This window comes from Xiphophorus couchianus, chromosome 2, assembly GCF_001444195.1.
Source record: "Xiphophorus couchianus chromosome 2, X_couchianus-1.0, whole genome shotgun sequence".
Classification (NCBI taxonomy): domain Eukaryota; kingdom Metazoa; phylum Chordata; class Actinopteri; order Cyprinodontiformes; family Poeciliidae; genus Xiphophorus; species Xiphophorus couchianus.
Window position 1 is genome coordinate 22,907,735 of NC_040229.1, and position 25,932 is coordinate 22,933,666.

A 25,932-nucleotide genomic window follows, 5' to 3' on the forward strand; every position below is an offset into this window, starting at 1 on the left:
GACGTCACGGCGGTTTATTTATGCTGCAAGCTTCCTGCCGAGTCTGGTTACTCTATCTGCCTCTTAGCGGTGCTCGTTGTTACTCCGCCTCTTCGCGGATCACACCACGTTTCCAACCGGAGGAAAAGAAAAGTCGACCTCCCGTTTTTTTCTGGGTACGTACATGGTTTACACGTCGCCGCCATCAGCTTCGGCTTCATCGGGGGCTGAAACACTTGTTACCGGTTTTCAGGGGGCTAAATGCCTGGCGCCGCTGCTACCAGAGCGTGTTTAATGGAAGAAGATGCGCCAGGAGGAAAAGGAGGGAGGGGCGGCTAAAATACTACACTGTGGGAAATACGCAAATATGTGGAGCAATTTGGAGTTCCTTTTATTAGGGTCGACCTCACATTAGCAGAAGTCGCAGCTGCTCTGGCTTTAAGCAATGTTCTCAATTTTCAGTTGTTTTTTTCCACTCTTACTATTTTTTTTCCCACCGAAATGAGGAAGATATAATTGGTTTCGATGTTTCGGTGCTCATTTAATTAGCTTCAGCTCATCGAGTTTTCTTCGCCACTCCCGAGTTTGGTGTAATGTGATTACAGGCTGTTAAAAGCGGTAGAAATGGGACAACGAGTTTTGGTCGTGATGAGGATGTTGCGTAGCTGTATGTAATGAGAATCACGGGATCCGTTGTTTGCAGTTTGCAGTTTTTGCGTGTTTTTTTTTTTTTTTTTCGAATTTACAATTTGAAATTTTAGTAAATTTTTATCCTGTAGTGCGTAAGTAAAGTCCTCCTTTTATACATCGAGAATGATTCCATCATTTACCAAGGTGCTGAAAAGATGCCAGATTTCTGAAGCATCAACTCTAAAATGCTGTGAGAGGCATGTCGACTAAATTGGCCCACATTTGAATACAGCCACTTTCAGTCAAAAATCTGTAGAATCAGCTTTTGGTTGCAGGTCTTTTTGGGGTACGACTCTTACCACATTGTCACATCTAGAGAACATTTTTTTGTGCAAAATATCTTTCTTTTTATCAAACCTGTTGAGGTATAGCCATCCTCTCAGACTGGCTTTCCTGTCTCCCCTGAGGAGAAGTTTCCCCCACAGCAAGAGGCTGCTACCACAATTTCACGAACACAATGGTGTGTTTTGCATGTATGCCAGATAATTAGATTTAGGACTCGCCTGACTGTGGCACACTACTCAGTTATTAGTTAAAACGCATAGAAAAACCTTGCACCTTTGTCATTCTACTTCAGTTAAGAGCTGCTTTGTGTTTGTCAGTCACATTAAGTTAAATTCATTGAAATCAATGGCAGTATGTTGAAAAGCAAACGGATGAGCACCGTGAGACAAGATAAGGCAATCAAACTGCTTAAGAAATACAGAATTTCTGATTGCCATCATGAGGGCGATTTGACCTGTAGTGCAAGTCTGCTCCAGTCATCTGGAAAGATGTGCTGTTGTAGCAGGAACCAGGGAGAGTAGGTTGACATTCGTGACTGAGATGAAAAATGCTGTTGCACAGGGAACATGCCATTCTCTGTATTGCTCAATCAGTGATCAATTGGCTGTGATGGGACAGCTTTTAGTTTTTTGGTTTTTTGTGTGTGGCATCACAAAGAACTGAAGTAGATGGATGTGTTATCAGTTGGGAGATTTTCACCTTGTGATACCCCTGAGTAAAAATAAATGTTTATTTTAAGTAAAAGCAGAACCTAATGCCACTGCGTCTTAAATGTAACACATTAACGTTAAAGTCGTTTCATTTTCATACAAGAGCCCAGGCAAATTTGTATTTCTAAAGTTTAGTAGTTTTGAAATGCTCACACATCAGAATTTTGCATCTTTTTACCATTCTGAAAATATAATAAGTTGTATATTGGAAGGTTAAATGAAGAAGGCTGAGTTAAAGGCAATGCAGATCTGCAGCGTAATATACATTTTATTATTAAACACTCCTCACCAGCCGCGCCTGCAACCAGATGGTGGTGGCACTCTGAATCGTGGTTTCTGACAAGCCTTGTCAAACTGGTTCTGTTTAAATGCGGAGATGATTTTAATACAACTGTTACCATCAAAGATCCTGTACTGCACACATCAACACACTGCCTCGTGTGACAGTTTTGCTTGAAATCAGCTTTCCGTTTTACTCCATAGAGCTGGAGAAAAGTCCGGTTTGTATGTCAGTTTCTTTGGTCCATCTTAAAGCGCTTAAAATTATTCTTAATATTGAACCTAAAATTCAAAGTGCTTTTTAATGAGACTCCAAAGTTTTAAAACTTTGGTCCATCTTTTTTGTGCCTGTAACTGGCCTAGCTGTCACTGCTCTGTTTTTCAAAGCGGAACATTCCCTGTTTTAAAATGGCACATTGAGATTTCCTGCATTTATTTTTCAAATTAAAACAATCATTCGGTATTTTTTTTTCTTTGTAGTGGTGGAATCACTCTCCTGAGACTACTTGTGGAACCTCTCATCTATTTACAAACTCTTTATTCCACACGTGGCCACTTTAGGCATTATACCACATCAATTATTTATCCATAAAGCATCAGGGATCAATTTGCTGCCTGACTGTAAGCTACTGTAGCTCTTTCACAGACACTTGATCAAAGGGCACAAAGGTTTCTGGCTGGGTCCTGGGCTGGCCTAAGATTACAGATTACAGCTTTGTTTGATATATCTATGTATATATATCTCTATGTATATATATGTATATGTGTATATATATATATGCATGTATATCTAAGTAAATGTAGAGAGAGAGAGATCTATCTATATAATATGTAAATACAAATTCTATATGCACAAGCTGGTGTTTACAGGTTTACAGAGTCATGCAAAAATTCTGTGACGATGAGATCTCTGTTCTAACAGGTTGACACAGTTTCTTCTGTCAATGCTATAGTTAAAATTCTTGAAGATTACAAGGAAGTGTTTTCAGAAGGGTTTGGTTAGGAACTTGGCCCCGCTCCCATCTTTCTTCCTCAATGTTTTAGAGATAATTGTACATGTGCCAAGTATCCTTAACCTTAAAGAGAAACAGCAGTTTTTAAGAGTCAGTGTTTGAAATCGTACCTAATTTATGACTTTTAAACAGTGATCAATTACTGTTTTCTGTAAAGTTAAAACTTTTGAGCGCTGAAAAAAGCTCTAGCTGTAACCGTAATGTTTTGCATTGAGAGTGAGAGTTACAACTGCACAGTATAACAATAGTCTTTGCCACAGACGCATTACACGTTAGTTTATTACAGATGAGTACACACCCACAGTGGAATGCTTGACAAAAAAAAAACTACACAGTATACTAATAATGCACAAATGCTGTATTTCTACAACTCTGATTTGCAAAGATCTTGTGATATCTGAGGGAATGTTTTCCAGAAGGCATATTCAATCCCAGTAATAGCTGAGAAGGGGTTATCATAGTGGAGAAAAGTCTGAAAATCTTATGTATCTTCTACAAATGATCTTTAACAGACATGAACTGGATTTTGGTTAATACTTTGGAAAAATGACTGTGTCCTCCTCAGTTCTCTGACTTACTATACAAGGAAATGAAAGCCTTCATGTCCTCCCATATTCTCTCCAGTGTTTTGAAGCTATTATTGACATTTGTCAAAGATCTCTCTCTTCAGATGTACTTCTTTAGCTAGAGAATGTGTCGCCGATTTCAGATGGTCATAAAGATCCTGAATGTTTGCTGAAAGCTGTTTATTCCATTATCTTTAAATAATCTATAAATGAATGTTCATAATCATCCAACAAATGGTGCAGGCAGAAAATTCCTAACTTTCGTTGATCAAACTATACAGTTAACATTTAACCTGACCTCTGCTACAGCGACGGCTCCCACTGAGGATAGAGAACTTTTCTAGCGTCGCATACAACTTGCTTTGTTAAAATATTCTGTCTTTTGTTAATGGAGAACTGGGTTGCATGGAGGGACAGTAGTTCTTCTCTCCGGTTCCCTCATGTTCACTAATGTGAAATTGTCAGCTAAGCAAACAGGTTGAACACGATGGAGAGCATTGAAGGCAGGAAAACTAAAGTGTTACTTTCTTTCACTACCTATTAATAGATAATACTATAGTGTGTCACCTCCTCTCTTACAGCTGCATATTTATATCTTTGTTTATGAAACTCTAAAACATGATTTTTATTTGCCCAATTTTACCCGTTATTCCAGGTATTGTCTGTATGTGTTTAGATGACTGTGGATTATTCAAACTATCAAAATAACTATCATAGTGATGAGTGTAGCAGAAAAAAAGATATGCAGAGGAAAAGCATGTCTTGAAGCATAAAAAATGAAGGATATCATTAAAATGATCCAAACATTTAAAAATTTGAGCTTCAAGGTTAAAAAGATGTTTTCTAATGAGCTTTATTTATAAAATTTCAATAGAAACCTCATTGTGTGAATGGTTTAACTAGAGCATAGTCTTAAAGAATCTGCTATAAAATGCTGAAATGCATATATATATATATCAGTGGTAGTATCATGCTGTGGGACTTTTTTTTCACTGGTGCTGGTGAGTTGCACAAACTGGGTGGAATACAGTAACAAAGGACTGACTTCAAATTGTATCATTTCCCCAAATCTCCAGAATCATCCTAAAAACAGCAGGGATTACAATCAAAACTCTTCTTATACAGTTGAATTGTGTACCTAATTGGATCAAACTACTCACCTTTTAGTTTATTCTTGCCAGTTTAGCAGTTTGTGTAGCTTTTCACAAACTCTCTTGCACAGACTCACTTCCCACGACAAGTCGAGTTTGTTTGCATCAAGTAGAACCAACAAAGAATGTCGGAGTTATTTTACTTTACTAACATGTCGCCGAACTATTAACCCATCAGTTGACGCTGAAAACACAGGATTTCTTGCTTGTCTGTTCTGCATTGCCTTTTTTCCAAAACTCAATCAACAGTCCCTACGCTCTGGAATTTTCCTCATTTCATGAGAAGGGGACAAGTGATGCATTCAGGAGCACTAACAGCAACTGAGCTTTCAGAAAATTGGATGCAGACGGGTAGAGGATGCTATGGAAATTTATAACATGGCACATGACACATATTCAGTATGTCGCCTCACCTAAGGAGGGCCGGGTGACTACTTTTGAGATTTAAAAAAAAAAAAAAATTATTTAATTGCTCTACCCTGTAAGAATCACTTGTGGCAACATGGTGGTGTTTGCTGAAAGGCTTGCTGCACCATGAATAAAACCAAGGAAACATTTATTGCTAAGCTCCTAAAAGTAAGGCTCTATGGTCAAACTGTTTTAAGTGAAAACGTTTCTAATATTGGCCCAACATCTGCCGTTTTTGGTTTTTTTATTTTTGTTATTTGCCAAACAAAAAGTATCTGTTGTGATTCAGGCCTGCTGTCTAGCTTGTTTCGACTGAGTGTTGTGTTTTCAGCTTGGCTGTGGTCACAGCGGCGCTCTGACAGGCGCTCAGCTGGAGCGAGACGCTTGGCACTCGATGCGATGCAGCAAACGATTCATCCACAGCTTTCAACTGTGCTGGGGACCACGGAGCCGTTTCTCGCTTTGCTCCGCAAGAGTCACCAAGCCTACGCAGCCCGTAGTAGAGCTGTTGTCATAGCAGCATGAAATACTCCGTTAATGTCCCCTCTTTCTCTAATAATTAATGTTTGTTGGGTAATTATAATCAACTGTTGTTCAGGAGCAGAAGCGGTGCATACAGAGCAATGGAGGAAACTTGCACAAAATGTATCTAGTTTCAAAACTGTTTCCTATGTAATTAATAATTTAAATCTCAGATGTTACGAACTCTGGAAGGTTGCATCAGTTGCCTTAGCTTTTTGAAGATACTGTGAAAAAGGGGAAATTGCTCAAATATAAAAATCAAAAAAAGGTGGGATGGGATTTTGGCATGCCTTGTAGTGATGTTTTACATAGTCTAGTGGATTTTTATGGTTGGTTGGCAGACAAAATGTCCTATTCAAAATGTACTTAACTGTTTAAAGGAAACTGTCTAACTTGAGTCTGAGTAAAGGTTAGTATTTATAGCTCTTATTTAGGAGGTTGTAGTATAGAAAACATTTACAACTGTTACAGTAAAAATTACAAAACAAATTACAGACAAATTAGACAAAATGAGAACACCTTTTCAACTATTATTATGATGTATTAACGTTACACTACAGACTTGACATGAGACCTTTTCTTAGAACCACCAAAAATGTCTTTATTATTTTAAACTGTAAATAAAAACAAAATGTGTTTTCGTGTGGTGTGGTGTTCTCCTGCTTTATGAATCCAGCCATTCATTTTCTAACACCCTTGTCCCTAGTGGGGTTAGGAGGGGTGCTGGTGCCGATCTCCAGCTACGTTCTGGGTGAGAGGCGGGGTTCACCCTGGACAGGTCACCAGTCTGTCGCAGGGCAACACAAAGACAGACAGGATGAACAACCATGAACACACACACTCACACCTAGGGAGAATTTAGAGAGACCAATTAACCTGACAGTCATGTTTTTGGACTGTGGGAGGAAGCCGGAGTACCCGGAGAGAACCCATGAATGCACAGGGAGAACATGCAAACTCCATGCAGAAAGACCCTGGGCCGGGAATCGAACCCAGGACCTTCTTGCTGCAAGGCAACAGTGCTGCTTTATGAATCAAGTTCTGTAAATAAATGTAATTCTTAAAACCGAATGCAATAGCAGAGTGCTAACCGTTTAACTATAACCACTGGAGTTGAAAAACCAATCTCATGTCACAGTCACTTATCAGACACAATTTGCTTAGTTTTATCTCCCACTGCTCTGCAGGCTGTCATGCTGGATGTATACAGGACAAACGCTCATAGTGCTTTAAAAATGATGGATGGTAGATAAAAGTGAAAAGATTTGGTATTCAAAAGGGAATTAAATGCGGAAATTCAGACCTGCGTCAAATGGAGAAGTCGACGCACTCGTTTTAGAACAGAGTAGCATACTTATGTTGGCGAGAACTGTGACAAGAGAGCTTGAACTGTGAAGAGGAAGCTATTATAACCCAACCTCCTTCAAATGAGTGTGGTGGTGGGAAAATGTTCTCCTTTTTTATTCAGTTCTAATTTGTTGGATTTAGGACTTCAGATATCCCTTTAAAGTCCAAATTTTCCCAAAATTGTTGTAGGTACTTTGCTTTTCAATCATCTCAGGGCTGCAGTTTTAGCCTTTGTTTCAGCTTCTTTTTTACCACCTCTTTTCTCCCCTTCCACATAACTACTTGAATTAAATGACTACGTCAATGCTTTGATGATCTTCCATTTTAAGACGCATGTGCATTGTTGAATTTAAACAGACTAGTAAATCGTTTCAGGCTCATGAAAATCTTCTATGTAGAATTTTTTTTACATAGAAATATTTTTACATTTCTATAGTTTAGGATTTCAATTGGAGTCATTTTTTTCTGTATTTGTTATTTTTGGTCATTATCTTTGATACTGGATTTGGTGAATTTCTGCAGATTAACCCTTAAAAAAAAAACTTCTCTGCAAAGTAGTTGGCAAAAGGTTGTGTCAAATTGGAGTTCAGGAGATACAGCCACAGGAGGGTTTGGAAGCACGTCAACTGTTGCAAATAAACCTTGAGCATTGTTAATGCTTTTGTTATGATTTCCTCAAAGAACTTTTCCCTTGCATGTTTTAGTGTGGCGTGATAGCTTTGCAGTCTTTCTTTGTAGATTTCTTAATAGACATGAAGTTGAGTTTCCACAGAGACTATCTAATAAAAAGGTCAATAGAACCTAAAAATAAACAAAGTTTTTAGATAAAGTAAAATTTCAGAGCCAGACTGGAGACATGTTTCTTTCTGGAAACAAGGACTCCATGAATCCGTGTGGTCGTACTTTGGTTTCGAAGGTTTGCCTTACCTTTTGTTTGAACACATGCTGTGGCACACTTTCAGCCCCACCAATTTGCACAAGGCAGTCTCCTCAGTAAATGATTAGATGTCTTATCTCCAGAATAACCTGTAATTGTACATACGAAGTGGTTGTGTTTTAAATCCAATGTAATCCCACTGATAAGCCTTTTCATATTTACATTTAATGTCAGAGCGGGCTCCAAGCTTGACTGCCAGTGTTCAGCTGCTGTGATAAGCTTTATGATGAGCTTTTTCTTTTTCTTTTTTTAAAGTTTTGATGAAACTGTAGTGTCTTTTTTTTTAACTTTGAAAAAAGTTTATTTGCTGTTGTTTTTGTCTTTTGATAAACATGTTGGATAAAAATGTGGCAAGCACACGATTTGTTTCCAGACTTTGAAAGAAATTATTTTGAGTGGAGTTTCTGGTGTAGTCATGAAGAAAATCGGAACACTCTAAAGTTGTTTTTTTTAAAAGAAATGTTCCTTCATTGATGTCTATTTTGTTTATATCTTTAACTATAATTAAAATTTCTTTTTTTACTTAATACTCAAAACTAATGCTGCTCAACAAACAAGAAATCGAAACTTTGTACTGAGGAAAAAGTTGAGGCACCCTGTCTCTTAATGTATGCTCTTACCCATTTGGTTTGAATTACTTCAGAGAGAAACTTCTAGTAGCTATTTATCAGTTTGTGACATTTGTCTGAGGAAAACTTGTCTTTCTCCTAATTTTCAGCTTTAATATATGTTTAGCTCAGTTCAAGTTGTCCCACAGAATCTCAATGAGTTCAAGTTCTGATCTTTGATTCTGGTTCAATCTGACTGCTCATCTATAGCAAGAGCCTAACACAAGTCCAGTGACGGTGTTGTAGAGTTTCTGAAAACTTCTTTTATCATTTTCTGGTCTACTTTCTGGAAGAACTTGCTTGGATATACAAATCTGGGCATCCAGTGGTTTGAGGTTCCTCCAACTGTTGACTAGTTTCTGTACATTGGAATTGCTAATGCCAAATTATTTTGATACCTAATTAATTCCCTCTTTAAACTCATTGCCTTCGACATTTGATATCACCAAAGTGTTTATACCCACTTTAACAGGGCAAATTGCCTTCAAAATGCTGAGCAACAATGTTCCAAACATGTGCAACTAAAGTGTTTTTACTTTTAAAGAATAAATTTTAGTGCAGACTAAATTATTCTACACCAGAAACTGCATATTTTAACTGTCTTAAAATGTCTTTTTGTTGAGTTTTTTGGGGGTTCAAACAATGTAATACTAAATGTCCATATACAGATATGTTTGAAAACACGTCTGTACATGAATGCAATGTCAGTCACATGTTTTGTTTTGTAATATTCTTGATTTAGGGAAGGATTGGGGGGGGAAATTCAGGCTTTTTTTTCAGATATGAAGCTTGACTGAAAAATTTGTCCCTAATCCAGCTATGTGTTGCTGACAGAGTGTAGCAGGTTCATATAAAAATAACTCCACTCTCTGCAACCTTTGACAACCTTCAGCAATCCCTCGAAGCCTTATGTTTGACATTGGGTCCACAAAGCAGTGGGTTACCTCTCTGTTCTCTACTAAGAAGTGCTTTCTTGAGGTGTTTATCTGTTCATTTCATCGTGTAGGTGGAGTGTCATTGAGGAAGTCGCCAAGGCAGCTTTCCCGTCATCATGGTGAACATCCCAGAATACTATGCAGGGAAAAATGTGCTGATATCTGGAGCAACAGGCTTCATGGGAAAGGTACGGCAGTTGTTTAGCTGGCTTGTGAAATGTGGCTGAACTTTGTGAACTACTGCTTGGAAGTCCTGTTTTTTGTCTCTCCAGCATCAGTAAAATAAAGCATGTTTTTTGTTTCTTCTGCTTTTTGCCAGCTGAACAGTGCATGTGCGCGAAGTTGCAAGAACATAATGTTAATGATGTCAGGAAGTTTTTCTTTTTTCTTTTTTTTTTAATCCTTTGACAAATGTTTTTAAGTGGTTTGGTCTACTTTTAGCTGAATAATGTCAACTAAACAAAAAAAAATGGGATCAGTACTGACTTACGCAATGCTCCAATAGGCCAGGAACAACTTCAGTCAGTTTATGCACGTTATCTTATAAATCATGAAAATGACTCTTATGTTATAGGAATGGAGTTGTAAAAGGTTTTTCGTTTTATAACACAAACTTTTTAAGAACCTTTTACTAAATGGTGGACTAAATATCCCATGTCTGCTGCTAGAGAAGGGCATCAGCTGCCTGAACAAGATTAAACTAATAGAAAATAGAGTATTAAAAAAGGCACAGAAAATAAAAATGATCTATACGTCATATGGCGACCCTTTATTCAGGATTGTAGCTGTGATCCAGTCAGAGTTTAGCGCTTAAAGTCTAGCTAATCACTGTTGATTGTTGTAATTATTTTTCATTAAAATTCCAACAATTGCATAAATGTTACTGGATAAAATCTGAACAACGCAGAGTAAATTCTTGTTCTAAATTCAGTTTGAAGATAAATAAATGCATTTTCTTGTTTGTTGTCAAAGGTTCTGCTGGAGAAGCTGCTGAGGTCCTGCCCTGGGGTCAAAACCGTTTACGTAATGGTTAGGTCAAAAGCTGGGCAGAGCCCTCAAGCCCGCGTAGCCGACATGATTAACTGCAAGGTGAGAGCTGGATGCTCAGGAGCGATAATGAATGGCTGTCACAGAGGTGTGGAAGTTGAGGAGCTTCTGAAAAGCCTGTTACACTTGTTTGTGTCCAAATACATGAACACAGTCTTACTGAGTTTAAGATTATAGTGGAAACTTCACCTTGAACTGCTTCATAGTTTATATAGTCTATTATTACTCATCTCCTCTGTTTATGTACTTTAAATAATCAGAATGTAAAACCTTATAACAGAACTGTGGCATTGCACATCTCATAAGTCGGGATAGAAATTTAGAGGTCAGCTTTGAATGCACTTTTGTAAGTTGCTTAAAGTGAAGGTTGAGGGTAATTCTGCTGAGTCTTCCTCTTTCTTAAGAAGATGGCCGACACTGATGAGGTTGGCCGCATCACAGGATCAGGAGTACCGTAGAAAGATGACTTTAGATGTTTTCATCAAAAGTTTCGCAATATCTAGCAAGACTTGCTTAAGGAGAAAGGTACATGCACCTAAAATTAACACTCAGAAAAGTGGATAAATTCAGAAGAACAGTAAATTATTTGAAACCGAGTCAACACCAGTGGCAACATGCATTTTTTATTAATATTGTTGGAAACTTTTTTTATTTCAGAAATTTAATTCAAGAAATGTCTACATCATGTGGTTTCATTAAGGAAAAGGTTTCAAGTATTTATTTTTCTAATTTATAATTAATTAATATTATTTTTAATTAATTATTGTGGATTACAGCTAATACAATTCTCAGAATGCATCTCAATTTAAAATATTACACAAGACTAAGAAATAATACAGAAATGTACAGGCCCCAGACTGCTGGTTCACTGATGCCCTGCACATAGTGAGTAATCCACTGGGAGATACGATATTCACAGAGCACAATAAAGGAAAGTTGAGTGGAAGGAAAAAGTGTGGTAGGAAAGAAATGACCAAGCAGTGGGGGAAACTGTAGCCTTGAGAACATTATAATGCAAAGTCCTTGTATGAATATGATTTAATTTTAAAGCAGGATTTGGCATGTCACAACACTGCATAAAGGATTAATGACTCCATTAGGGACAAACTTCCAGACTTAAACTTTATAGAGTATTATCAAGTGAAATGCCAAAGCCAACAACAAAATGAGCTAAAAAACATTTGAAGCAACTTAGTGCTACAAGCTGACTCATGCAAAAGGAGCGGCAACCAAATACTGTATGCATATACTTGAGAATGTGTTTATTTTTACATGAACATTGAAATTTTCTGAGAAACCAACTTTTGGGTTTGAGCCAATGCCATAAAAATGAACAAATGTACATAAAATATACATATTTTATCTGTAAGTGTTCCACATTTCGGAGCTTGAAATGGGTACATGTAGGTCAAATATTGTCCTTTCATTCAGTATAAATATTTGTTTGCAATGTCTCTTTAAGGACATTTGCTCTACTTTTTTTTTTCATTTACCACAGTATACATTTAAAATGCAGTTTTGTCATTATAATCTGTTTTGCCTTAAGCTTTTTATTTTTTGTTTTGTTTGATGACATAATAAACTTTATTTATTGTAACGCATTTCATTTCTAACATTTCATTGTTTGTCTCAGTTGTTTGAAAAATTGCAAGCAGAGCAGCCAGACTTTGCAGAGAAGATCACAGCAGTGAACAGTGACCTCACAGTACTGGAGCTCGATCTCAGCAAAGAGGATCAGAGCATCCTGGTTGAAAACATCAACATCGTCTTCCACTGTGCCGCAACAATCCGCTTCAATGAACCACTCAAGTGAGTGATTTTTTTTTTTTTTTACCCTTTCATGAGGCAAATACTCTGTGTAATTTTCGACTGTTTTCTAGGCTTGGCTCTTTTCAGCCCAGTGTTGATAGAGCATACCTTCTGTTTGCAGTATACAGAAACAGAACACCTGGCATGCCTTGCTTTTTCTGCTGAATTTAAGACACAGCTGCTTATTGAGCTCTATTTCCCATACAGTCTTTAGAAGAAACTGAGTGTATACCTATTTAAAGACATTTCCTCCAATTAGTGGTCTCAAAAAGCTGATTTTTTGCTAACAATTGTTTGTACTATGTTTTGATTTTTGCAAACCAGACACAATGACACATTAGTTTGTGACTTCACATATATATTTTTTTCGTTTAGCTATTATAGTTATAAGATATCTAATTCTGTGTTTCCATCAAATAAGAATGCTCCATTTTTTTTGAAGAATCTTTTAGCGTGTAGCTTAGTGCATGTTATAGCGTTTTTACTACAATCATAATTGTATAATATCTGGCCTCAAGCCCCCTGGCTGATCCTCAGTAAGGTGACACTCTAACATGTTAAGGATGCACAGATGTGAATATTGTTACAGATTTTAGATTGTGATCAGTTTAAAAGCTCATGCATATTTTGTCAATTTCAGATTTCTCTCTTATAAACTAAAAACACTACAACATTTAGGAAGATGTCAGCATTCAGTATATATATATATATATATATTTGCCTTTGTGTCATAAGTGGTGATTTAATTACTATTTTAGGAACAGAGGCGACATCACATTGTGTTTGTGTAAAACAATTCCACATCTATTTTGGACATAAATAAACCTTGAAGAGGAGTGGTGTTCTATATTCAGACTCTAAATATGTTTGGTTGGCATGAATGGACAATGTCATCAAAACAAAGCAACAATGAAAAGCTGGCCATTACAAATCTTACATCTTTTTACTTTCTCAGTGTTTATTTTTAAAGCCTGAGCAGATCTTGAATGATGTTGGTATAGCTGACTATTCCTTTGTATGGTGAAGTCTCTATTTGGAAAACTGACTTTTCATAATATAAAAATTTTTTTATTTATTTATTTTTTTGCAAATGTTCTATTTTTCAGTCAGTCTTCCCGGTCTTTAAACTAAATCTCAGTGAAAATGCTTGTTTTCTGTGTCTTAGAGATGCAATCCAGCTGAATGTCCTGGCCACACAAAAGATGCTGGCGCTGGCCCACAGGATGAAGCACCTGGAGATCTTTCTTCACGTCTCCACAGCTTACGCCCACTGTGACAGAGAGGTCATCGAGGAAGTCGTGTACCCGCCTCCTGTAAACTACCGCAAACTCCTTGACACTCTTGAGTAAGTTTCCAAACAGCAGATTTATGCACAATTTTGCAGATTTAAGCAAAATGGAATGTACTGTGTGACTGTCAAAAGTCCATGATGCTGTGAACACGGCAGCTTTATCTTTGTTTTACTTTGTAGCACCAAAGTTGACGGTACTACAAACTGCTTTTCAGATATATTAGTGCAACTTTAAGATTAAATTTGATGAATGGAGAGAGAATGGTGTCATTAGTAAACCTATACTATGTAGATACGCTGAGTTACTTTATGATGGCATTCAGGATGGATATGCCAAAACTGTACAGAATACTATCAAATGCCTTTTTCTCCATTTTTGTCCCATCTTCTGTTCCGGTGTTTATTTTTAGAGTGGTGCAAAGTGGCTTTCTTTGCATGTTTAAAGTACCTCATAACTCAAACCGTTTTATTTTCTCCATGCTAAGCTTATTTATAAGCTCTCAACCCATTTCTGTCCAATGCAGATGTTTTAAAAGCAACTTTGCTCATTGCATTGAAGCATTTAATAATAATTTTAAGAACCTGTTTAGCAGGTCAAGTTAGATTTTAAGCTAAGATAAATTAGCTTTTTATAAAGTTTGACTGTTGAGTCAAAGGTAACATTGCTGTTATTAACTTAGGTACAAGGGCATGGGATATTGGATAATTATTCATAATGAATCTTGTATGTAAACAGGGTTCATGTTTACATACATGAATCCAGTGTGTTTGCATCTATTTTAGAGCAACAGTGTACATAATCTTCTCTGTAGAGTAGACCAAGGCATAGAGGATTAGATTTAACTTGTAAAACGTGTAAAGTTAATAATCAAACCAAAGAAGCATTTTTGATTTTCCTTTTGTTTAAGAAAAATATAACTCTCCTCATAATTCTGGTAGTTGAGCTTAATCCCCCATTACTATTCTTAGTGCGTTTAGCATTCCTAGATGTTAGAAACTGAAACTCAATACGTCATCCCAGGTAAGTCTTGTTTCTCTGCCTTCAGCTGGATGGACGACGATTTGGTAGCAACACTAACCCCCAAGCTTATTGGCGAGCGCCCCAACACTTACACCTACACCAAAGCCTTGGCTGAGTATCTGGTGCAGCAGGAGGCTGGAGACCTCAATGTTGCCATCATCAGACCCTCAATTGTTGGCGCCAGCTGGAAAGAGCCGTTCCCCGTGAGTCATTCGAGACGCTCGTTCTGCTTTAAATTTAAATACATTATGAAAACCTCTTAACCTACTAGAGTAATGTATAAATTAAGGCTAAAAAGGAGCCATGTATAAGTTATCAAAGGAGATGATTAGCATCAATCAGAAGAACTCTTAATTTGTGTCAAAAAACAAGTAAATGCTAAAAACTCTTGTCAGAAAAGCTAATATGCAGTTTAAAAAAAGCTTTTTGGTAGCTTAAACATAATGTTGTCCATTGATGTCACTTGTGGATAAAGAAGGTATCGGTGTCAGTTCTGGCCTGACTTTTCCTCAGAGCTTTGTCAAGATCTTGGTGATCAAGCCTTTGTTGTCTATACACACATGCAGTGAGTCCAAGCAGGGATCATCCTGATGGCCGCTGCTGGTAGAATGTGAGACCTCCAGTAAAAAAGCATTATTTAATGACTCAAGAGCAAAGGTTTAAGGATTTGTCACTCAAGCAGTTCCCAGATCTTTTTTGTTTTAAAGGGGATGTATTCAGCTTCCTCCTATATTATCTTTTATTTCCCCAACATGAAATGGTTTTCATATAAAAAGACAATATCCATAATTCCTATTGTAGATTAGTTGCATATAAAGAACTTTAGTTACTTAATTATCTCAGTTCTAATACTGTCCATTTCACAGGGCTGGATTGACAACTTTAATGGACCCAGTGGAATATTCATCGCCGTAAGTAATAAAATCAATGCTCTTATTAAATAATAAGGCATCAATAAAGCTTTTTGCAAAAGCACTTGCTGGATTAAAACATGATGTAATGTCAAAATTCAGTTGTGTGATTGGTTACATCAGACTAGTATAGGGCTTCATTAGGACACTGAAAGACACTTTGCAATGAAATCCATCATTACTGTTCATGTAAACATTAATGCTCTGATGAAATCAAGCTACTGGATTGTAGACACAGCCTCCGTGGGGCAGTCTGACAGAAGCAAGACAAATAGGACTTAGTACTTCAAACAACTTTTGTGGTCGTACTTCATTCTGGTGAATTACAATGAATCCTGCCAATGTGGCAAGCTCAGAGTGCTTGTCACGCTATTCCTGGAAAGTGTCTGCCTGTTGGGAGGAACGAATGAGCCGACGTTTGGAGTCCTGACTTTCACCTTCTCAAATTGCCGCATCAACTTTCTTCATTAATCTGCAAAGCAATAATTTATCATATTTTTTAACTATACCTTTTTCTTTCGCATTAAGATCAGTTCATCTCATTGTTTCAGGCTGGAAAGGGGATTCTGCGTACGATGAGAGCATCTAATGATGCCGTGGCTGACCTGGTCCCTGTAGATGTGGTCATTAATGCAACTCTAGCGGCAGCTTGGTTCTCTGGATCACAACGAGTCAACAGGTTTAAAATCATCCACTTCTATTGTATAATCTGATTAGGTTGTTAGTCACATGAATTACAATAAAGTAGTTGCTTCCTTTTGCAGGCCTAGAAGCATCCTGGTGTATAACTGCACAACTGGTGGGATCAACCCGTTTCGCTGGGGCGAAGTCGGTATGATGTGTTTACATACCATTTTACTTCTAATGCAGCCTGTGTGAAGCCTTAAATAATGAAGCTGTCATTAAATATGGCCTCTAATGGCATAACCTTATTGTAATTTGTAATCCACTGCCTTCCACACCTAAACCAGAAGCTTATGCTAATCCATTACTAGATTGGTGAGTTGCACAGAAAGTGCATGTTAGCATTGCATGTCCACAACCTTTTCCCATGTGTTTGAGAATATGCTGACATAGATTTAGTTTCAAATGTTTAAACACTGGACTGTTCAGTGAGGAATATAAACTAAAGTACTAAATTAAATTCATGTTGAATTCCAAACAGAGGAAACCTAAATGGGAAAAAAATATTTTGCTCATCATTAAAAAAAAAACAAGTTTCAGAACAGATTAATATAAACTTATGGGTCTGGATGAAATCTGGTGTTTTCTATATATGTCATAACTACACTTTTGCATCATCAAACACAACGAGGAGAAAATGTAAAACTTTCTTTTATTTATTTATATATATATATATGTGTATATATATATCTCAATCTCTTATAGAAGGCCCAGAAAGTAGGGGTCATAAAAGCTTGGTTTTTTTTCTAGAGGTCAGTTTATGAATCTTTACCTGCAGTATAGATTTGATTCTGATTCTTGGCTTATCAAACTGATATACACATTTTCTATCCATCATGTATGAGGTTACATTGTGCTAGACATAGTAAGGAATAGGGGGAAAAAAATGAAAGCTATTTTTTGAACAGTCTCCTTTTACTAAGAAGGCTGCTGGGTTATGGGATCCTAATTATTCAGAGTTTTTAAGAGTCACATTAATCTTCTATGAGATAATGTAAAATCCAAAGTGCATCCAAATTCTTGCTCCTATTGAAAACACTTCGTGCTCCACTGAGTATTGTCAAATATTCTATAAAGAACAATAAAGCGAAGGACAAAAAATGTTTCTTTTTTGTTTATTTGCTTTGTTTTTTGGCAGTTGTGTACAGCAGCAAAAACAGTCGTCAACCCAGAAAATTATTGCTAATTATTTCAAGATCCTCACAAAAATATTCATACATGTTGCCTCCACAAGCTGCAGAGCATTTTACTGATATTCAGTCCATCACAGCTCTGGCTGTAGGTAGAGGGCTGTGGTCTATGGTATGATGTTGCCACCACAAGCAGTGTGGTGTGTATTTTATTTTTGTTTTCCTGTCACACAGAGGTTTTTGTGTGTTGGCAAAGAGTTACATTTTGAGCTCTCCTAACTAGAGAACCTTTTTCCACATGTCTGTTGGATGTAATGTTAAATTAAACATAGGTTGAACCTCTTCACTAACAAGGCTGACTTTTGAATGCAAATGGTTGCACTGAATTTTATTTAGGGGTATTAGATATAGGGTATATTTGTAAAATATTAGTGTCTTTTAAAAATAAACTAATATATTAGCAGCTTAATATTGTTTTCGTTCAGATCAGAATGAACTTGAATCAAGTCTTGTTCATTTAGCGTATATCTTTTTGTTCAGGTCTGAAGCCAAAATGCGTGAAACACATTAACGCTGGTCCTTGTTCACTTGTGTTGAACAACCTTCTCTTCTTAGAGTACCATGTAATATCCACATTCAAGAGGAACCCCCTCGAACAGGCCTTCCGTCGGCCCAATGTTAATCTCACATCCAATCACCTAATCAATCAGTACTGGATTGCCGTGAGCCACAAGGCTCCGGCCTTCCTGTATGATATGTACCTCAGACTGATTGGACGAGAGCCCAGGTAATCTCGTCATAGTCGCCTGCTCGGATGTGCCATAGCTGTGCTTTTCTAACGGTCATAGTAACTTCACGTACACACACCTTTTGCTGCTTTATTCTGTCACTTTCTTCCTAGTGTAGATGCCTAACATCGTAGCTGCAGTGTTGATGTGTGTGTTATTGCTTCTGTGAAGTTCAGTTGCCGTCAAGGAATGTATAACCCATGGCTCTCGGGGACAGAAGAGGCTGCCTGTGGGTTCTGCACTCTTTGCATTTTGGTGCTCAAGTTTGTTTTCATCAGCGTCTAAAATATTAGCTCTGCTCAGTTTGAGTTGTAAAACGGGCAGAGATGCTGTTAGTGTTGCAGATTCACGTTGGAACTAGATCAAGTCTCATGTGATGGTGCAAAAAGTGGCAGGCTGGCATAGACCAACCTGACAATCAGGACTGGCTTTTATTTCTAAAAGGAGGAAATGCGTCTTCTTCATCTCATCCTCTGTGTCCTCCATGTCCCGTCATGTGTGTATCTCTCTCCTACAGAGAACTGTATAAACATGACCTTCAAGAACAATCCCCTAGAGCAGGCCTTCAGAAGGCCCAATGTCAATCTGCGCTCCAACTCTTTTACTAATCAGTACTGGACAACAGTCAGCCACACCCTGCCGGCCCTGCTGTATGACGGCTATCTCACACTGATGGGCCACAAGCCCCGGTAAGATCACATCTGCCACAAACCCCTCCCACACTTTATAGTCCTCTTCCTGCTGCCAATCAACTCCCCACTTCACCTCAGGTTCTCTTCACATTCCTTCCTGATTTCTCTAACTTGGATTATAGAGAATATAAAACTTCTAAAGCGTCTTCTTCACCTGATCTCAGGGTGTCATCTGAACGTCGTCATGACAACATAATTTGGGTTCTATGCAAGCCTACCCTTCATTCAAAGATGGTTTCATTTATTATGGCTATCAATTCGCACTTCTTTCACCCAATCTGTCTCCAAAATTAAATTATTTTTGACTAATCCAAAAAGCGGACAGCTCCACAGTGCCACTGAACGGCAACGTCAGCACATGGAAATTGACTCCTTACAATCTGAAGTGTGCTTTGGTGTCTGAAATGAGTTTAGCTTGTACCAGCAGTGGGCTTCAATTCTGGAAGTGCGTCTTGACTCTGATTTGCTTTGTCATTAGTGGCAAATAATGCTCTCCTTTCCACTGTTTGCTGGTCATTCATGCATGTTTAAAGCTTCCTTCCAATCAATCGCATGCACTGACAGAATCTGAGTCATTTCAGTCAGCCTCCATTAGTTAAATTGATTGAACTGACAGCACTTCAGTGAAAATTATACACGCCTAACTTCAGATCTAATTCAACACTGGCTGAATCGGAATGAATCAGATTCAATTAAGGCTCTTTTCTGCACATTTCCTATTTAAATGATCATTGCTTGAATTGTGATCGCTTAATTAACACAGAATGAAGTTGGAGTAAGTCAACTGGATTTACTACACTTACCAGGAAGATAATGATGCATAAAGTGTTAATCGTTTATTGGGTTTGACGCATTGACGTTTATTTAGAGGAGTGAATCAGCATAAGGCCAATCTAATTATTGCTATTTAAGGAGATGCAAGCTGTCTTCCTGTTCTGTGCAGAATAAATCCAGTAGGCCGCTTCTGATTTTTTATGTCAACTGGGAAGAAATCTTGCCAATCACATTACCATTATGATTATTATTTGTATTTTTTTTATTATCATTAAGCTCTCCTGTATTTTTAAGTAAAGGCAGAATACGCAACTTATAAGTTACAACTGATAATTTAACAAAAATCCAGCTGAAATAGCAGTATCTTGAGTTTGATCAGTAATGCAGGTAAGATCAAATGAAAAATGTAAAGTCTTTTTTTAAAAGCATTTATCTACTTTTAATTTGTCAATTTTTATAATTTAAAAATCTAATTTCTAAAAGTGTTCACATTGTTGCTGTTTGAAAAGGTTTTATTTTATACAAGCCATCCAGGTTGAGTTAATTTTTATTCCATTTCTTCCAAAACTCAAGATTATTAAAACTGAGCTCATGTTTGAAGGGGCTGAGAATTTTTCTTAAATGCTTCTAATTCTGGAGTATTTTACAGAGCAGCAACAAAGTTGAAATCCTACAGCTTGTGTATGTTGACAGGCTCATGGCACTTTATATCTTACAGTGGCCTCCACTCTTAGTTGCACTCCTGGGAAAGATGCATAAAAACCTTTTTTTTTTTTTTTACCTCTTAAATGTAGGATTTTATATAGAACTAAAAAAAAAACAGAGTAAGTAAATCAAACTTTTTAATTTGAGAAGATTTACGCAGTTTGAGGAAACATGCTAAGGAATAGTTTTCCTCTCTGTGCTAATTTAAAGACAAAGAAATATTGTAAATTATTTTCATTATGCATTTTTAAATTTTCGGTTGCTTTTGGAATGTCTTGGAAAATTATGTGGTAATTTCCTATTCTGGTGTGTTTAACTTTGGAGGCCTGTTTCTGCCTGCCACGCCCCAAAACAGGAAAGAGGAGAAAACATTGTCTTAATTTATGATGGATGCATATTAATTTATTTTAGACGTCTCTCAAGTAAAACTGAATGTCCTCATGTCTTCTGTTGGAGAAATACCTTTATTTGAAGCTTCTGGAACTGTGACAAACAAGACTAAATGAGAATTAAGTGCATCACATCCCCATACAATGACCAGGATGTTATGGAAAGTTAAAAATTCTCCACAGCTTACGGTTGGAGAACTCTGTCTATATCAGCCAATAGAGTCTTTCTTCACACGTTGTTTGACATGGTAGTGAAAGCATTTTCTGTCATACAGTCAGAGATATGTGAACATATGAAGTTAAACCTAAATGACCTTTTTCCTCAAAGTGTTTCAGACAAAGAAGGAATATGTGGACAAGCACCTCATGTCTGCTGTTAAGCATGGTGTCGTAATATTATGCTGTGGGCCTGTGTCTGTTCCAAGGCACCTGAAAACATTGTTGGAATCCATGGTTGCATTTTTGAGAAGTTCAGAAAACTGAACAGACAGAAATGCTTGTATGGTTCACCAGATGAAAAGCCTTCCCTTTTCCCCCCAGACCAAACTGCTGTAGAAAAGCTTTGAGGTGAGCTGAAGAGTGAGGACTCCAGATGAGCCATTTCTAGGAGTGCAGTAAAGCATGGAGGGCACTGTATATTTTCTCCTAACAGCTTATTTGGTGAAGGGCTGCCCTTGGTATATTCTGAATAAATCTTTTGTTTATTTGGAAGCACTTGTAAAATTACTCGGTCAAATCAATGCAGTAAACTGCTCTCTACATCTGGTTTCTCATGTTAAATATTTGAAGTTGGAACTTTTGCCTCTGCACCTCAACAGCCATACGTGTGCTCTGTCCCGTCTCTTTAAATTTCTTTAACTGTCCTTTTCGTTCATTTATCGCTCTCATTCTTTTTTTTTTTTTTTAATCCCCTTTTTCACTGACGCATTGTTTATCACAGGATGATGAAGACAATCACTCGGCTGCACAAAGCCATGATGGTCCTGGAGTATTTCACCAGCCATTCATGGGTTTGGAACACAGACAACGTGGCCATGCTGCTGTCCCATATGAGCCCTGAGGATAAGAAGGTAATCTTAGCTAAACGCAACATGAGCGGTACATGAATGTATTTTCTCCATCAATGTGATTGTTACAGGATTCAATTGTGCTTTAGTTTGAATTTCTTTTCTTATATATAATTGGTCTCATTTTTCTTTTAGCACCCTCTGACAGTTGAATTCATGAAGGATTCTTTGATTATGAGTTTTCCAGGTCATGTTGTCGCAAAACATTACCAAACCATGACTCTTCCAGCTCAGTTTCACAGTTGGTATGAGGTTCTGTCCTGGAATGCTGTATCTGGTTTGACAAACCTGTCTTCTCAATAACTCCGTTTTTGACACATTATGTGCAAACACATGGTGCAAAGAAAATGATTCCTGAAGTCCTGGTTGTCATACTCCGTGGTAAAACTCAATCTGGCCTTCATGGTTTCATCCTTCAACACCTCTGACCATGGCATGATGACAGATCTCTTAAATTCATTGTTGCAGATTGAAGTGCGAGAGCTTTTAGAATGACATACCTTACTCATGCGTTGCTTCAGTCCTCTATCTGAAGGCCTGAGGCACGTCTGTAGATTTTATCATGGTGTTCACTCTCATTCGACAGCCAGGAGAACCAAACTAAATGTCTCGCGGTTTTAACGAAGTAACCCACCCTCAAAATATTGGGTAATAATGTTGCAAGCATTTAGCACATTGTCACAAGCCTTTGTGGTCTTTAGACATTTATAAGTTGGAATAAGTGTGGATATGTCCTATTTATCCCCCACCAGTCTGCATCGTTGAAATTTTTTTTTTCACTTTGTGTATTTATATTACATAAATTTCTCTATTATACATAATAAGAATTTTTTTTTTTTTTCTGTTCCTGAATAGGTGTTCAACTTTGATGTGCGCCAGCTGCACTGGGCAGAGTACATGGAAAATTACTGCATGGGCACAAAAAAATATGTCCTCAATGAAGAGCTGTCAGGGCTGCCTGCTGCACGCAAACACCTCAACAAGTAAGGTGGATGTGGATCTGCCTGCATCTGCAGACAGATATCTTCTTCTGTACGCAGCTTAATTTAGTTCCTGGAAAGTGTTGTGTGTCATGATTGAAAATTTGCATATTTGTTCACCTTCCAAAAATTTGAAACGGATCAGGGGAGAGTTTTTCCTGGTAGATTAGCTCAAATCAGCATGAGATTTGGGGAAAAAAAAGATGTTGTGGACGATGAGGGTTATGTGGTTAGCTGAATGAAGTCTTATGTTTCTGTGACCGTTCCCTCAGGCTGAGGAACATCCGCTACACCTTCAACACCGTCCTGGTGGTTCTCATCTGGCGCATCTTCATCGCCCGGTCCCAAATGGCCCGCAACATCTGGTACTTTGTGGTGAGCCTCTGTTTCAAATTCCTCTCGTACTTCAGAGCTTCCTCCACCATGAGATAATGAACCACGGACTCTGAGCAAGGCGGCGGCGAGTTGGAGGTGCGAAGAACGCGGCGCCTGTGGACGATGAGCGCTCTGAGCGAGGAGTGGAATGAGCTGGAGTCTGCAGTGACTTAAGAGCTTTAAATATCCAACTCTTCAACAAGTCCTCGCTATACGAAACACAGGACTTGTCTCAGATCATCAGAGATTGGGCTAATCGTTAAGAAGACCTCATCCTGTTTCCTTTTGGTCCTGCTTCGCATTCTGCAAAGCTATGCATTGAACAATGCTTTGCTCCAAAGCATTGTGTTTTGAGTCCTGCCAGGCCAAAACTTACTCTGCAAGAACAGAGAAACTAGCTCTCTCAGCCAGAGCTGCAAGAACAAAACCACATCATTCTGTTCCTGTTATTTGTGCTTGATCCATATTCTGGGGAACTCCTTTTTTTTTTTCTTGTCGTATGAAATATGAACCGAGTGTGAGACGGCGCTGGGGATCTATAAAGACTTCCAAAGAGTTTTGTTGTGGAGTTCTTGTAAAGCTTGAAATGTTCTGGCCCAAAAGAGATGTATTCTTGTTCTTGCAGACTTGAGTAAAATAAATTTCTCTGTTCTTGTGTTGTATGAACACGCCTTTATTAAGCATAGACAAATCAACCCACATTTCTTTAAGCTTTGTTCCACTGAGCTTTCACCTGACTGCATCATTTCTACTTGGAGCATCAAACATTTCTGTGGTTTTTAGTAGACCTTTTAAAGGAATGTTTATGTGAGGGCGGCGTTTGTGCTGAATCATGCCTCACTGGACTTTCTTGCTCGACTTATCCCGGCATGTTCCTGCAGGGCGGAAAATAAACTGTCAACAAGAAAGAACTGCTGCATGTCGTCAGACTGCAGCGGCTCACCTCTAAATCACAGCCAAATACAATGCAGATTGTGATGGTTTTACTCAGTGCCTATACTGACTTTTCTTTTTTGCATCAGCAAATTTTACAAAAACCTTGTTGTTTTTTTCCTCTTCTGGTTCCTTTTTCTGTCAAATAAGTGTCCAAGTTGCAGCTTTGCCAAATTCCTTTTGTGCCAGTAGCTTAGGTTGAGGTGGGAGGAGAAACTGTCCTCTTTTCAGCTCTTCTTATTCCAGTTTGTCTGGAAAAGAAATGCCTTCAGGTTCATATTATACCCTGGGTGATGCCCTATAGATCACTTTTAAATGTGGGTCTTTGCTTTTGTTGTTCTATTCCTCTAGAATTAACTTGAACTCAAACTTTGTCAAAGATTTTGCTGCTGCCATTTTGTTGAGTCTGTGTGGAATATTCTGTTACACTTTGGAGCCATTTGTTCAGCGTCTATAAAAATCTAAATGTGCTTTTTCATTTTTTTGTGTGTTTTTTTTCCCCTCATTCTCAAGTCTCGCGTTTCTCTCGGCCTTAACTGCTAGCGTCATAGAAAGTCTCAATACTGAAAACACCTTCTCCTGTTTATCCTCTGTTACCTTTCTTATTTATTTAACCCGCCACGAGTTGGTAATTGCATGCGTCTTCTAAAAGTGTCTTCATGTCTGTCGTGTCGTCATACCAGCATCTTTAAGGAATGTGATTCTCTCAGCATTAGCAAATGTACGTAAACCCCAAAATCCTGTGCCTGAACTCTTGTTAATATCTGAATGTGGAAAAGACAAAAAAAAGAGTAACCAGATGTGTTTTCTAACTCTATTGTGTACAGCTCTATTTAGATAGATTTGAAGAGATGAACAGATGTATTTTTCTGCTTGTCATCACATGCCTACTTTATGAAAGCTTACTGAAGTAGCCTCAGCTTATGTAAATAAAAGCTGCTGAAATCCACAGTTTAGTGCCATTTTAGCTTAAATTTGTAGTCTGTTTATGTGAATGTACTTGTGTCCTTCTGTCTGTTTAAAAAAAATAAACACTTTGTAAAGTCAGATGTTTTTTTTTCAGGCTTTAACGTCTGGTGTTGGCTGTAAGAGGATGAGATTTGAGTTATTGTCTGGTTGAGTGAATAAATTGTAGCTGCTGTGCCTAATTTCCTTCAGTGGTTTAAGTGACTTGGTGTGTTTTGGGATTGTGGGTTCTCTCCAGGTACTCAGACTTCTCTCCACTGCCCAAAAAACACATCTGCTGTGTTATTTACCCTCTAAATTGTCCTTGGGTGCGGGCGTGTGCATGGTTAGTTGTGGCATATTGACCTATGATAGATTGATGTCCACCACAGTTCATCAGTCCTGTGATGGACAGTGTTTTTAACATTGGGTTTTGTTTTGTTTTTTTTTAACATTAACAAATGTTCCATTAAAAAGTAAGTCATTTTTTCCCCCTATCATTTTAAAATATAAAGGTGGATTTTTTTTTCCTTTTTTGGCTATTTTAGCCTTCACTATTGTAATGAGGTTTTTGTTTTAACAAGGTTGCGAATGAAAATGTCTTTGGATTGTAAAAGTTACTCATCTTCTCTTGACAAGAGAATTTAGTTTGCCACAGGCCTAGCAAATGTAGAAGGTCTGGTAAGAAATAAAATGTAACTTTTTGACCTAAATGTAAAATGCTACTTGGTGCAAAGAGCTGACTGCATGATTCCTGAAAGCACCATCTTTACTGTAAAATATAGTGCTAGTGCCCATTGTTGGAAAGATGTTCATAAATAGAAAGCAATCCTGGAAGAAAACCTGTTGGGGAAACTGCAGAAAACTTTGTGGAAGTTTCCCATCCATGAATTGACTAAAGCTAAAGTTATGATTGATTGGTTTAAATCTGGGGTCTTCAAATCCAGGCTTCCTGCAACTT

General features: G+C 37.8%; 1 protein-coding gene across 2 annotated transcripts; it reads left to right on the plus strand.

Annotated features, from left to right (window-relative positions):
• Positions 1 to 25,178, plus strand: far1 (fatty acyl CoA reductase 1). Of its 2 annotated transcripts, none has more exons than XM_028001557.1 (13): positions 1 to 155; positions 9,502 to 9,618; positions 10,403 to 10,519; positions 12,111 to 12,286; positions 13,452 to 13,631; positions 14,624 to 14,801; positions 15,465 to 15,509; positions 16,061 to 16,188; positions 16,274 to 16,341; positions 17,939 to 18,110; positions 21,612 to 21,741; positions 22,594 to 22,721; positions 22,991 to 25,178. In XM_028001557.1, the coding sequence occupies exons 2-13, from the start codon at positions 9,547 to 9,549 to the stop codon at positions 23,148 to 23,150; spliced, it is 1,554 nt and encodes a 517-aa protein (XP_027857358.1). In that variant the 5' UTR covers positions 1 to 155; positions 9,502 to 9,546; the 3' UTR covers positions 23,151 to 25,178. The 2 variants fall into 2 exon arrangements, with proteins under 2 accessions (XP_027857358.1, XP_027857349.1); XM_028001548.1 differs by lacking the exon at positions 17,939 to 18,110 and adding an exon at positions 18,629 to 18,800.
• The last annotated feature ends 754 nt before the right edge of the window (positions 25,179 to 25,932 follow it).